A 14414-nucleotide genomic window follows, 5' to 3' on the forward strand; every position below is an offset into this window, starting at 1 on the left:
TGGGTTTCCTTGGGTAAAACAAGAGGGAACAGAGTAGTGGTACCTCAGGGTCATGTAAATTTTCGTGTCTGTCAAGTTCCTCACGCAAAACTCTTTGCACACACATAATACCATAGCCTTTCTTTGAATCAAATTACTTAGAATGCGTCGAGTCAAGCATGTTCGGTAGGCTAATGGTGAACGGAGACCGGGAGACGGCCGGAGTATTACCGAATTGGCTGAGTGATCGGAAGTAGAAGGAGGAATGCACAAAACCGTGAAGATGGTACCGTAGTTTCGTCTGAGGCGCGTCCGTTGTCCTGGTTCGTTCATCCTTTCCTCTGGTTTCCTATTTCATGCGTACAAGTTTCTCTTGCTGACCTCAACCCCCCCACCATGACAGGAGCAACCCCTTCCGCCAGCACCTCGCTGCCATCGGTGCCGTCCTTTTCCTCGCGCTTCAAGTTGGTAGCTTCGCAGGTCTTACACCATGCAAAGAAGCATACCGGCGTCGGCATGATTTGCGCCGTGGCATACTTTGACCCGTGAGTCATACACATCTTTATGTACTCAGCGGGCAAGAATCCGAGGTTGAATTTCAACTTGTAGGGGAAATTGGGGCGTCGACTTGCAAGCTGGATCACAGTTTGGATATCGATTACTTTTCATAGTACTCCTTTCTGGTCTTTTCGCGGTGTACCTCCAGGTAAACAGGCTAATGTCTTAAAAGGTCGTTGATTCTGATCCCCCTTTTTTTCCCCTTCTGCAGGTTCTTGCCACCAGGCTGGGCTGTGTAACTGGCCTCGGTGAGTTGCTTCCCTTTTCTTCCCACACTTGCCGCGATTATCAGGATATCGTGACGAGCGCTATAAATGTTACTCCGCTCCACTAATTTCTAGAGGCTAACGTATTTCATTTAGACCTTGCTTCTCACACCCGTTTGTTATTATACAATCGGCCGAAGCATACGCTGCTGTACCGATGGTTAGGGTTATACCCTCTCTACGCGTTAGCAGAGATAGCCATCATCGCTACGGACCTTGCTGAGGTCTTGGGGTCAGCCATAGCTTTGTCTTTGCTGTTCCCCAAGCTGGAGCTATGGCATGGTGTGTTGATTACGGGGTTTGATGTCATCTTGATTCTTGGCATGCGTGATCCTTTACGCGGTCGTCCCGTGAAAGTGTTCGAAATTTTTATAGCGGTTATGGTAAGTCAGCTTCGTTTACTCTGACAAAAAACACTATGCTGACTGCCCAATAATGTAGGTACTTGCGGTCCTAATATGCATGGTTGTGATCATCTCGAAAATCAATGTAAACTGGGCAGATGCCTTCCAAGGCTATCTCCCTTCAAAATATATCTTCAAGTCAGGTGGCCTCTACACCTGTACGTCTCTTTTTTCTTGGATTGATTTCAACGAGCTCATTGACGCGCTCAGCTGTTGGTATTCTCGGTGCCACTGTTATGCCACACAGCTTGTTCCTAGGTTCTGCCCTCGCAACGCAGGACAGGATCGAATTCAAACCCACGAATGAATTGATACTTACTCCAAACCAAAGTAAAGAATCACAAGATACGGCGGTCGTCCACTCGCTCACAGCCCGCTCCCGTGTATCTTCGTTGTTCAACGCAGTTAGGGAGTCCGTGGCGAATGCGTTCCGCAAGCCAGGACCCAGCAGCCACACGACAAGGGCGTTGGGTCACTCGGATCATCAAAATAACTCTTTTGAGTTTATCCACGCTCATTTGTGGCACGGCGTCGTTGATATGGTTGTCAGCTTACTCGGGTTTGCGGTCATCATAAACTCTCTGTATGTGAAACCTATCGTAGTGGATTTTCGCCAACTGATCCAGCGTAGGATCCTCATCTTGGCAGCTGCTGTCTTCTATCGAGGAAATTCAAGTTATCAGGGACCTGCGAGTCTATTTGATGCTTACGACCTCATACGAGAGATAGTCGGAAAACGTTTGTGATCTTGACATTCGTTATTTTCCATCGTTTTGATCAGTCACAACAGCGGCCGCAACCTTGTTCGCGATTGCTTTGCTGGCGTCTGGACAGGCGAGCATGCCATTTTTATTTTCTACTTCCTCGAAACTAATACCTGAGAATAGAGCTCATCCATAATCGCGACGGTTGCTGGTCAAGCAGTCGCTGAAGGATTTCTTCAATGGCGTGTTTCGGTACGTTTCCATCTTACATCTTTCACCTTTTGAAGCTTAAACTCCTCGTCATCCAGCCCATTATACGTCGGTTACTCACCCGCCTCTTGGCCATGATTCCCTCCATGATCGTGGCCATTGCAATCGGGCGATCGGGCATCGACACTCTTCTTGTTGCCTCTCAGGTCGTGCTGTCTATTGTTCTCCCTTTCATTACCTTCCCCCTCCTCTACTGCACCGCTAGCAAGGCAATCATGAACGTGCACAGATCGACACCATCAGGGGCTGTCACACCCACTTCCTCACAGCCCCCTCATTTAGAACGCGGGACTGGTGGGGACGAAACTGTTGATTTCAGCAATGGAAAATTTAGCAACTGTGTTGGCGCTACGATTTGGCTAGCTGTGGTGGCAGCGAACGTATACGTGATCGTTGAGCTGGGACTGGGCCACGGGACATGAAAGACGACGACATAGAGGACCGCATCAACTTCCCACTGTTTCGGCGCACGCTCATCAACACTAGCACTGTCAAACTTCTATTCAAGTTATTGTACCACAAGTAATTTTCTTGTTCATGTACGTCGCATAATTTCTAGACGACAAGTGACAAACGACGCCATTATATCCGACATGGGTCGCTTTAAAGAAACGTATTATTCTTGGAATTCAAATAATTGATCTTCCTCATCGATGATTTGGTGTGAACCAAATACAAAACCTGTGCCTCATGAACGGTAAGGATGCGGCATGAGCGAAAAGCGACGAAATTTATGCAAAGTCCCTGGATATGACATTACAGCATCGATTGCAAATCAAACAACTCAAATGAGTTTTTCCAGTGGGTTGATGATAACACCAGGCTATGGTTAAGAAGTGAGAATTGGTCTTGCAGGGGGCACCATGAACCAACCAACGTACCTTTTTCATGACTCTAGGTAGGGTGCCCTTCTGGAATCCAACACGTGTATTCCATTCCGCTCCTAATGGGCGTTCCATGCTACGCTCAAATTGCGCTTTGGAGGTGAAAGGGAACGGCAGGTCTTTAACGAGGTATTTTCCAGCCTTCTTGTCCCGCTTTTCAGAGACGATGATATGTTTCTTGTTGTAGTCAGCACGAGTGGTGGGGTCGATACCTGCGATCTGCTTTATTCGTTGAGGTTTTGGCGGTACCTTGCGGAGGCCGGTTCCGCCCCATGAGCCCTGTAGATTGGAGACGATGAAAAGATGGGCCGATTGGGATCGATGCTTCACTCACCCAACCAGGAATCGTAGTGTCCACCTCGCGAGGTGCGTCGGAGGCGACTTCACGTCGTTTGACTTCTTCAAACTCCTAGGAGCGATGTGAGTCATCTGCACCCAAAAAGTTCAGATCAGGCTTACCTGAACTACATTATCGCCCGCAAAAGCAAGGGCGACCAGATCGCGCTGCTGGAACGCTTTTACACCATTGGCTTTTCCCTTGCCTTTCAACTCAAGTGTCATCTCTTGCGCCTCAATCTCACTGTTCGCGTCTGAATCGTCATCGTCGCCATCAACTGCAACGTCCTTGTTGTTGAGGACTTCTTTCTTCTGCTTTTTCTCCTTCGGTATCGGAGTGGGCTTGGACGACGCTGAAGAAACAGGAATGGAGGACAACGTCAGGACATTGTCCATAGAAATCTCCAATACGGCGTCCTCCTTGGCTTTTTCACGCTCCTCCTCTCTCTTCTGAGCCTTCTTCTTCAACTTGTTTTTGCTCTTATCCAGAGCTTTGCTATCCTTGCCCACCACAATTTCATTGGCTTTCCGAGGTGCTTTGACCCTTGAAGATTCACGAGGCACCAGCCACGGATTAACCTCATCGGATTCCGCGAGTTGTTCTGTGAGAGGTGACCGCTTGTTCGGCCTAGGCGACGCTGGGGGAGAAATTAGGTCGGTGGATTTGAGTGTCACGCTGGATGTATCGGAGGAAAGTGAACCGAGAGGACGAGTAGGATGTTGTCGGTTATTCTGTAAAATGTCATCAGAAAGATCATGAATGAAGTTGTGTAAGTCGATACAGACTGTTGCTCCAGGACGGTAAACAACTCGACCACCTATGCGTTGGGAGACGACACCGCTTGTAGGATCGATGTCTTCCTGTTCTTCTTGCTGCTCTTCGTCGCTGTCCTCAGCCGCAGCAACGGTACCCCCCATCTCCTTGATGAAGTCGTCCACCACTCTATTCGCAGCCTGTTGTCCCCGCGCCATGGCGTCCTTCATGAACTTCATCTCAAACACACTCTTTCCCTTCTTCCCCTCATCGAGTTCTATTTCGTTATGATCCGACTCCATCTTCCTCAGCTCGTCAAAAGCCCCAGCCTTGATCTTTTCCACCATACCCTCGATATGTTCTTCGTCGTCATCATCATCATCGTCATCGTCGCCCTCACTCTCGTCACTGCCCACACCCTGTATCCTCCGCCTCAACTTCTCCCCCCTGGCCAGCATATCTTCGATCTCCTTCCGGCCTTCAACGTCTAGTCCCTCCTTCGCCCTCATCTGCTTGGCCCATTTCCCTGTATGTTTGTGCCGCAGCGTGGCCCTCTCTCTGGCCCTCTCCAACTCCCGCTTCATCTGCCCCTCCTCACCTTCCTCCTCTTCGTCAATCTTCTCTCCGAGTCTTTCCTTTTCTTTTCTCCGTATCTTACGGTACGTCTTACTCTTGATCTTGTTCACCCTACGCGCCTTGATTTCCGCACGAAACATCAATTCACGCATTTTACGAAGTTCTCCCCGGCGCTCGGCAACTTCCTCCACGGAGAGCTTGTTGGCTTTGAGCATCGTCTCCTCCGTTTCAGGGAGATCTTCTTCGCGGAGTTTGGCGGACTTGAGGAGGGTATCAATAGAGCTTTCCAAAGCCGTTGAAGGCTAGAAAGGAAAGCGTGTGTTCGTTGAGTACACAAAGTAGATTAGTCGTGTACACACTTTGAATTTAGCAGCTAGTTCAAGGTTGGAGACGCGTCCTGTCGGCTGGGCTTGTAAAGGGAAACTGAGATGCTCAGCCTACAAAAGAAAGAGCTCAGAAGAGTCTTCAAACAAATATGGATTAGTCAACCTACTTCTCGGATTCGTTTCATAGTCCCGGACCACTTGTCCACTTCCTCCTTGGTTTGTTCGTATGCAGCTTCACGATCTAGCCGTTCTTGTATACGATGAGGAAGAGGGGCCGATAACGTTTTAGCCTTGGACGAGGATGCCGACGCCAAAATCTTGGTCGACTTTTTGAGAGAGAGAAGGGTCGATGATTGGGATGCCAGAGGGGCGAGAAGATCGTCTAAATTCAGTTTAGAACCTAAGATAAAGCATAAGCACGATAGGCGAAAGATCATCAAGAAAACCACAAACCTGCTGCGCGTGCGTGGAATTCATCCTCAGCACCTGCTTCAGTGCGTTCCTTCACCAGTCTGCGTTTACGAGCTCTGGTGTCAGTACCAACTGAAGAATCTCCGTCCCCAGGAGCCTTGCGCTTTTTGGACGAGGTTGGGTCTAGTTTGGATACAAAATTCTGTAGTTCCTCTAGAGCTTCTGGAGAGACTTCGTCTTCGTCTCCGGAAAATTCAACTTCCATTTTCTCATCCTCAGAAGCAACGTCGGATCCTGAGCCTCCTTCCGAGTCGTCCTCTCTGTCTGATTTTCGGCTCCCGTGTTCCTCATCCGCGCTGAAGTCCTCATCCGCTTCTCGAGGTGGTTGAGAGGGAAGTTTGGGAGTATCCTCGGTGTCGCTTCCCATGTCTACTTCACCCTTTCCATCAAGAACGTCCAAAAGGTCGATAAATTCGTCATCGTCGCCCTCTTCCTCCTCGTCTTCATCATCTGATTTGGATCCCTGGTCCATATCTTCATCCTCATCGAGGTCCACGTCTGCGAAACGAACGGACGCCTTCCTCTTAGACGAAGGTACTTTTTTCTTTGCCTACGATTAGATTAGCATTTTGAGAGCAATCAACTTGTAAGTAACGGTATACCTTCTTCGAGAAAAAACCCGCAAACCTCTCCTCGTCGCTCTCTTCAAACGCAGCATCGCTGTCGATCTCCTCGTCGTCGTCACTGGCCACCTGTTCATCGTCTTCATTTTCCCCAATCAACCTCGCCCGCATGTTTTCCGGCTCATCATCCTCGTCGTTCGCCCCATCAAGTCCGACACCATATTCCAAAGCCTCCTCGCGATCCAAATCCAACCCTACTTTAGACCTGCGAGCTTTTCCTTGGACGTATTCGTACACATCGTGAGAGGCGGGCTGTTTCCCCTTTTTCGCCAGGCGTTTTTCGTACCCTGCAATGTTCGCTGCGGCCTTGCTTGTAAAAGATTTCGATTTGACTATCTTTGAACCATGTTTCAAATTAGCCATACATGAACTTAGCTTGGTTCACAGTAAGTGGGAACGGAGGTCGGAAAAATCAGCTTATTACATAACCATTGAAATTCGAAATCAGGATCCATACTACTTGATCTAGTTTTTTTTAAATTGGTCTTAAAGTTACCCCTTTTGATTTCTAGACTCCACATCGCAGCTTATGTAGGGCAAAGTCTCAGCTTGTCTATCTTCCAATCCAACCATGGCACCTCTCACGTAAGTCCCAGCATTTGATACAAGAGATTCAAGTTTGACTTCATCGTAGGGTGAAAATCCGCCATTTTAACAGTAAATGCGGAAGGTTGAATTGGGTATCTTCCAAGTTATACACCTTCGAATTTCGGGATGGGATCGATATGAATCGACTTCCACTTGATTTCGACGATATGAGAGATGTCTGGGTATATCTACCTAATACTTCATGCTGATTAACCCTCATCCCTTATAGATAGTAACCAAGGGCGACTGGCAGTGTAACTGGCGCAACATCAGGAGACTCGAAGGTGTTGGCCACTCTGACATAATATATGCTGCCCCCGGTCTCAATTTCTATCATACAACGGATCGCTTTCTGTCCATGAAGAAAATCTTGCAACAAAGGTTGATAACCTGGGAAGTTGGACAGGATCCTTCCCTCCTAGTCATCCGTAAGTCGTCCTCGAATGCGGACGTCTCATGCGACTCAGCGAAGTCAGGTTCATTCGACTTACTTCCACTGCTCTGTCGCCACGGGCGTAGTTCGATATTGCCTTGGATCAAATTCTCGTTGTGGGTGGTACGGCTCCGCCTCCATCGATTCGTCACGAGGGCCAAGGGTCCAGTCCAACTCGGCACGATGAGCTACGGATATGAACCCGATTTCTCCCAGTACATGAAGTCACAAACAGAGGATGATTCACTTCCTCCGCCCTATTCAGTGTGAAATAAATTCGTTGAGCCTGACGACACTGCGAGTGTTTGTATCTGCTGAACAATCTTCAAAAGTTGAGCCTTGACACTTTTTTTTGAAGACGAATTCAGCGCGTTACGTGCTCGGCGTCAGGGCGCACTTTGCACGACAGACAGGACCAAGAGGTGTCAGATCCGCCGATCCTGGCCGTCAATGATCTCATGGGGAGGTACTTAGGGGGACCCCACTGTGTTGTTGGCAAGGTCAAAATAAACCACATTCAAGGACTCAAGCATACTTAGCGTGTATACCAGTTTTTCTATGTAGGGCTTTCTTTTTTTTTGCAAACTCTTGGCGAACTTTTACACTGATAGCAACAATGTACTTGACTCACAATGCCCGACATGAAATTAGAAGAGGTCGTTCCACTGGTTCCTCTAAAAGTAAACTATTAGTTCAACCAATCTTCGACAACTTATACGCGCCCTCATTAGCCCTTCCCACACCTCCATGGCGACCCACAGCCTCTCGGCCCAAAATAACCAACCCATCGGCGCCCGAGCCATGGAACGGCCGCGGCAGGAACAAGGCATCAACAGTACCACCCATACATTCATGCCTACTACCCGTCGTCCTAACAGGAATAAAAAGCCAAAACACCTCACCAGCTTCTGATCCCTGGGTAGGGCGAACAAGAAGCCGTTCAACGCATTTCTTGATCCACTTGGCGTGGTTGGGGTGGTACACGACGTCTGCGCCGGCTAGTGTGATATCGAATGGTTTGTCGAATGGCACCTGGGTTCTCCCAGTCTAAGGCCTTGACGACAATCGAAGGCTTGTCCGCGGTCCCGGGGAGGTTTGTCAATACGTTCACTGATAGGTTCGCTCAAGGTTCGCTAGGACGTCTGGGTGGTAGTCCGTCGCAATACTGTAGTAATTTCTGGGGTGCCTGTGATATCGCCCTCAGTACATTGTTGTTGTCGTAGCAGTTTGGCAGCGATGATGTTCAGCATGCCAGTGCCTGCCCCCAACTCCAATATCTGGAGTGGTCTCTTCCTCGAATTTGAACAAACAGGCAAAAATGTAGCTGGAGACGCACACATTCGCCCCGAGAGCAAAATGGAGCTCCCCCAGCTTTGCAGCCCAACAGATGTATGGTCCTCAATCGAAAGCGGGGCGTATTTGAGCTCAACCAGGATTTGGCAGTCACTCACGGCGGTGGAAAAGGCGAACCAGGGGCCCCGAGCGTTACTTCTGGGTCTTCGTCTCCGCCGGAGACTGAGGCTGACAAAAGGGAGATAATACTAGCCTCGTCGAATATCTGGGGCGTCTCCCGGTCCGCTTCTACGTCGGACTCCGATGCCTCTATCCAAGTGTCTGCGAAGGCAACAAAGCCAGTAATCCATCGAACAGCAAAGACGCGCTCCAATGGGTCCGCACGGAGAAGTTGTGCGGTCTCAGTTCATCATCATCGTCAAGTTTCTCCCGGTATCCAGCTTCATTCTCCACCTCTTCCTCCTCCTCCTCAGCGGAAGCATAACGGAATCCGGGACCACCGATGTAGGCCGCCGGATAGTTCGCTTCAAAATGACCATAGAAAGCTTGGTTGGGAGGCGTGGTTTCGGGAAATATAGATCCCACAAATTCTGCAATCCACAATTTGTCCCGTCGAAGCAAAGCCAGGCGCCCAAGGGGCGGTTAAGTCGTTGTAGGGTTCCTCGGCACTGGAAAACGCGCCCTCGTGAAAATGGGAGTTGAAAGGTCCATCCTCGTCGCCATCTAAGCGAAAGTCTAAAATTCTAAACGTCAGACTGTTGTAGTTGGGGAGGCCGTGGAGCACTGAAAACTTTCCTCCGACTCCACTGGCATCCCTTGGCCCACCATTCATTTTCTTCTTTGTTCATCTTGGTTCGTTCCTGCATCAATTAGACTTGAACGTTTGAACTCTCTTTCCCCTTCGGTGTATGCAAATGAACTTGTTTCGTCGAAATCAAGCTACAGTAGCACCACATCAATAAAATTCCGTTAACTTCTGCTGAGACTTACATTAAGCAGTAACAACTGCAGCCTTTTCTCCCTACAAGCAAAGAAAATGTGTTGTATTTATTGTGCTACGGAGCCAGACACTGAAAACGGTCCAACTCCCCCCACGTGATAGTACCCCCACACAACCCCACACGCCCCACCACATTACTAATATTATTACTAATACACGCACCATTCAGGAATCGACACGTCATTGAGAACACATAGACCAAAAGAAGGAAGAGTGTAAATCTATCTGCTAGGATAGATTCCACTGCTTACAAGACAGACCAACAGAATTTAACCGCTTATATGATTCTGGAGGTCTGAGGGGGAGTAAGGGTACAGGGAAGTAAGGTGCGTAGGAGAAGGTGGTGGTAAGAGTCCAAGCGCTAGAGAGCGCGTATATACCAAAAATACGAGAACCAAGCAACAAGACCAAACATGAGCAACGGGACCAAACAGGGGTAATGCGCCAGGATTACACTCTCCCCTGCTTTAAAAAAAGAAATAAAAGAAAAAAGAAAGGTTAGTAAAGTGAGAAAGATATAAGTAAAATCCGAGCGCCGGGTGCGTCAAAACCCAATGGGAAAAAGCTACCGGCTGGCAAAGACGAAAGGGAAACTACCTAAAATTAAGGCGATCCATTCCGCGAGGCCAGCCAAATATCGAGCGCTTCACAATCCTCTAGTTCGGAACCAGGTAACCACTCGTCGTGTTCACGGCCAAAGCCGTGCCACTGACGAGATATTGGTAACCACGGCCACGACGGCGTGCGTCTAAAATTTGATCAATGTACTGCTCTTCATTCCCATCTTCTGTGATGATGGGATCCGGTTCCTCAAAATGTCGTGAGGGAAATTTTTCCGTGTCAGATTCAATGTACGGTATGACTTGAGAAGTGTGGAACGTCGGGAAAATGTTGGGAGAGTTTGGGAGATCTAGCGTTACAGTTGAATGTTCTTCGTCAATATCGGTAATTGTGTACGGTCCGTCATATCGTGGCATAAATTTGGCGACACGCTTTTCGCCTTTGGATTTGTATTCTTTTTGCCTGTGCTTTGTAGAGAGGCGTACGCACGAGCCCACGGCGAATGGGAAAGACAATGTACAATGTTTGTTCGCCTGAACTGCTTGTGATAACTTAGCCTTCAGCAAGTTATCTTGCGCTTCAAATACATCCGTTTCTAGCTTTCTTATGACATGCCATGCATCAACATCCGCTACTGTTGCAGACGATTTCGCTGGTACAAGTGGTGGAATGATGCGTGGGCAGCGGCCCATGCACAACTGGAAAGGTGTAAATCCAGTTGATTTATTGACCGTGTTCATGAGGTCAAAGCGAACTCTCGGTAACGCACGTACCCAGCCCAACTGATTTCTCTCAACATGGTACCGCAGTGCTTGGTTAACTGTCTTATTTGTGCGTTTGCTTGAACCGTCTGTTTCCGGGTGGTACACAGTTGACAATTTCAGTTTCACACCAGTGAGCTTATGGAGAGATTTCCAGAATCTGGAAACAAAGAGTTTGTCTCTGTCAGAGACGATCTCCGACGGAAGTCCATTTTCGCAGTACCACCTATCGAAAAACAAGTATGCGAGATCTTCGGCTGAAATATCGGTGCGGGATGCTACCAATTGTATATCGCTGCCAAGACAGTCTGTAAACGTAATGATTGAATTTTTGCCTTCATCCTTGGGAAGAGGACCAATGAAGTCAATGGTGATGGAATCACCCCGCTGATCCGGGATTGGTAATGGGTGCAACGGGCCATATGGTTTGATTGTTGAGGCTTTGTTACGTTGGCAATCCGGACAAGATGCGACATATCCCAATTCCAGGTCACGTCGCATGTTAGGCCAGTAGTATGCATTTCGCAGTGAGCCATATGTTTTGTCGAAACCAAAGTGTCCAAGGACGTCATGCGCGAGAACAAAAAGCGTTTCACAGAGGTTTCCAGTGCGTGGGATGATGAGTCTGTTCCCGATATACCACAAATCATCGCGTAAGGTCAGTTCAGGTAAGCTGAGTGATGCGGAATGTAACGTTTTACACCATTTATCTTCTGCATAACCGGCCTTGACTTCTTTCAAAAAGGTTTTGTCTGCTGTTATTTTTAGTGTGGTACAGATGGCCGTTGGGAACGATATTCTTGAAGAAAGATGCGTTGCGGTGGAAAGGGCACTGATGCCTTTGACACTGTGGATGCCTGGTGAAGTGGTGGTTTCTCCCTCTCTCTACACGCTGTGGTACACTACTTGATGACTAATCTACGCATCACGTGCCTCCTTGGAAGGGGTGCTCCATACCCTATTCCATCTGCCCCCCTCCATTATGGAGGCGTCCTCGCCTCCTTGCCGCCACTCTAGCACCGATTCCACTGTCTTCATCTTCCTGCTCTTCCTGCTCCTCCCCATTGTAGAAGAATCCCGGATCACCAACACCCTCTTCATCTGGGACCTCTAACTCCGAATCCTCAAGCTCCAAGTCCTGATCCTCCAACTCTTCATCGGCTAGACCTCCTCCTTCTACTGCTGCTGATGCCTCCTCTTGTGCCCCACTCAACTCTCCTGAACCTTCCTCCTCTGATGCGAGCTTTTCCTCAAACTCCTTTTGCTCCACGGCCAGCTCCGTTCCTTCCCTCGGCGTGAAACCTCGAAGACGCCTTGCGTTGAACAGCCCTTCCAATGGCGTGCCCTCCAATGTCTCCAGTTTGTACGAGTTCAAGAGGCGTTCCACAACGCGACGCGGGGGCGACCACATAGGTGTTATTTTGCGTTCCGTGCTTAGGGTTAGCGCTAGCTTATTGTTGTATACCTGTACCAGCTCCCCTTTCTTGAATTCAATGACCCCAGCCCTTGACTTGGTGACCTTGCGATCGAATGCGGCCTTCCGTCGTACAGCGTGCTGGACCGCCTCCGCATATCCGTCAAGACGTTGTTGTGCCGTGTAAGTCATGTGTATATCAATGTCCGATGGCGGCAGAAATGAACTGCTGACTTCTATAGGCGTTTTTGATGTGTTCACCACCAGCCCCAGTAAGATTTCCTTGGGGCAGAACTTGAGAGCTGGCAAAATACGCCAGTTGAGAATGCGAATAGCTTTGTCGAAGTGGTCAGGCCACGTTGCAGGCAGTTTGTCCCACGTAACCGCTTGCCAGCCATCCTCGCCGATCTCTGGAGCACACAACCTTGCAAGAACGTACAAGAGGAGTTTGTTAGTACCTTCAACAAGCCCATTGACCCACGGTGAGTAGGCTGCAACTGTGTGCAGCTTAGTACCCCATCGCTCACAATTCTCCTCCACTTCTCGGTTCTTGAAATGTTTGCCCCCGTCGGCCATGAAGGTGTCCGGTGGTGCGAAGTTGTGGAAGATATCGTCTAGAGACCTGTTGGTTGTTGTTGCGCTTCCGTGAGTCTTGAATTTGTACCCCCACACGTGCTGAGAGCAGGTGTCCAAGTAGATTCCAGCTGTGTGGTATCCACCTTTCCCCACGGGAAGGGAGAGATAGTCACCCACAAGTAATTCGAATGGGTGACGCCTGACGATCGGTTGCAAAAGGGAGTGGAGGTGCGTACCTCCAAAATTCTTGCATCGTGCGCAGTCCATGATCGCCTTTATGATCGACTCATCTAACTTGGGACTGTAGTATCGATCCAGGAGCGCGAGTTTCATGGCATCCCGATGCCAGTGTCCCCCTTGCTCATGCTCTAGCCTCGCCAGCTGGACTGCCTCCACTCGCGATACGCACTCACGCCTAGCTCTTGCCCGTGTACCACTGCCGCCGCCCACAAACCAAAGCTTCCCATCTTCGAGCATATACTGGGTTTTCCGGTGTTGTGCTCTTTTCTTGTCCCTGACTGTCGCATTGTTAGACGATAAGCCCACGATGGCGTCGATGACATCGAGGAACAGCGGTTCGCCCTTGAACCGCTCCTTCAGGACTGTTAGGTCCGGCAAGTCTGCCACGTGGTACAGGTCATGCACCAGTCCTGTCGTTTCCTCCCAATCAGGGGTGACCGTCCATTCACTGCCATCGCCTGGGGTTTTGTCCGTACCCTCGTATTGCCTGCTGACACCATCTGCAATATTCACTTTCCCCGGTATATGCCTGACATCAACTATGTTGTGAGCTAGTACTCCATCCCTCCAGCGTGCATGTGTCGCGCTTAGCTTATCACTGAGCAGGATATCGCGCAAAGCCTGGCAGTCCGTTTCCACTTCCACGGGGTAGCCATATACAATATCTGAGAACTTGTCAAAGGAATATTTTAGCGCCGCGAACTCGAGCAAGAAGGGTTTGTATTTCTCTTCTGATGACGATGTTCGTTTAGATGCGAAGCCGATAGGGTGCAGTCGAGTGACCACCTTCCCTCCAGGTAATGTTGTTGCAATCTTCTGTGAAAGAACCCCTGCAAACGCATCTTTGCACGCATCCGTCGTCAGAATGAAATGTGTCCCATCAAAACGAGGAGCCGTGAGGACTGGCTCTGAGACTAACCGTGCCTTCAGGTTTATGAATGTCGCCGTGTGTTCGTCCTTCCAGTGCTGCTGAAGCTTATAAGCCTTCATGATCCGCTGGTATGCCGCTTTCTTGGTGCCGTTGGGGATGTCTACCGCACGCAAAAGATCACGGAGAGGCTTCTCAAGTGCCGCATAGCCTTTCACCAGATCCCTGAAATAAGCTGTGAGTCCTAAGAATCCTTCCAAATGTGATGCGTCTTCAGGAATCTTCCAGTTAACCACTGCCGTGAGCTTGCTGGAGTCTGGACTAACACCGTCTGGTCCGACCCTTGCGCCTGCGAAAACGGCTTCCGTCATGAAGACCTGCAGTTTCCCTGGTGATAGGGACAGCTTCTCCCTACGAACACGCTCCAGTATGCGCCGCAACTTCGAAATTCCTTCCTCAAAGGTATCCGCTGCCGATCCGCCGTCGTCGACAAAGTTTTCGCAAGTGCCATCGGTGATGAGGTCATGCA

General features: G+C 49.4%; 2 protein-coding genes across 2 annotated transcripts; both read left to right on the forward strand.

Annotated features, from left to right (window-relative positions):
* The first annotated feature begins 344 nt into the window (after nucleotides 1-344).
* LACBIDRAFT_186854 (putative transporter of the NRAMP family) lies at nucleotides 345-3574 on the forward strand. The gene is made up of 14 exons (XM_001873531.1): nucleotides 345-524; nucleotides 589-685; nucleotides 749-785; nucleotides 900-1186; nucleotides 1245-1365; nucleotides 1418-1560; nucleotides 1711-1790; nucleotides 1839-1945; nucleotides 1998-2041; nucleotides 2095-2163; nucleotides 2220-3004; nucleotides 3063-3344; nucleotides 3400-3474; nucleotides 3525-3574. Exons 1-11 carry the CDS (start codon nucleotides 376-378, stop codon nucleotides 2601-2603), a joined length of 1518 nt encoding a protein of 505 aa, XP_001873566.1. The 5' UTR covers nucleotides 345-375; the 3' UTR covers nucleotides 2604-3004; nucleotides 3063-3344; nucleotides 3400-3474; nucleotides 3525-3574.
* A 3148-nt stretch (nucleotides 3575-6722) lies between these two features.
* Nucleotides 6723-7711, forward strand: LACBIDRAFT_301583 (uncharacterized protein; the record flags this gene model as incomplete). The annotated part of the gene is made up of 5 exons (XM_001873532.1): nucleotides 6723-6736; nucleotides 6786-6921; nucleotides 6969-7167; nucleotides 7216-7438; nucleotides 7531-7711. The coding sequence occupies 5 exons, from the start codon at nucleotides 6723-6725 to the stop codon at nucleotides 7709-7711; spliced, it is 753 nt and encodes a 250-aa protein (XP_001873567.1).
* Nucleotides 7712-14414: the final 6703 nt, after the last annotated feature.

The sequence above is a fragment of the Laccaria bicolor genome, genomic scaffold, assembly GCF_000143565.1.
Source record: "Laccaria bicolor S238N-H82 LACBIscaffold_1 genomic scaffold, whole genome shotgun sequence".
Lineage (NCBI taxonomy): Eukaryota > Fungi > Basidiomycota > Agaricomycetes > Agaricales > Hydnangiaceae > Laccaria > Laccaria bicolor.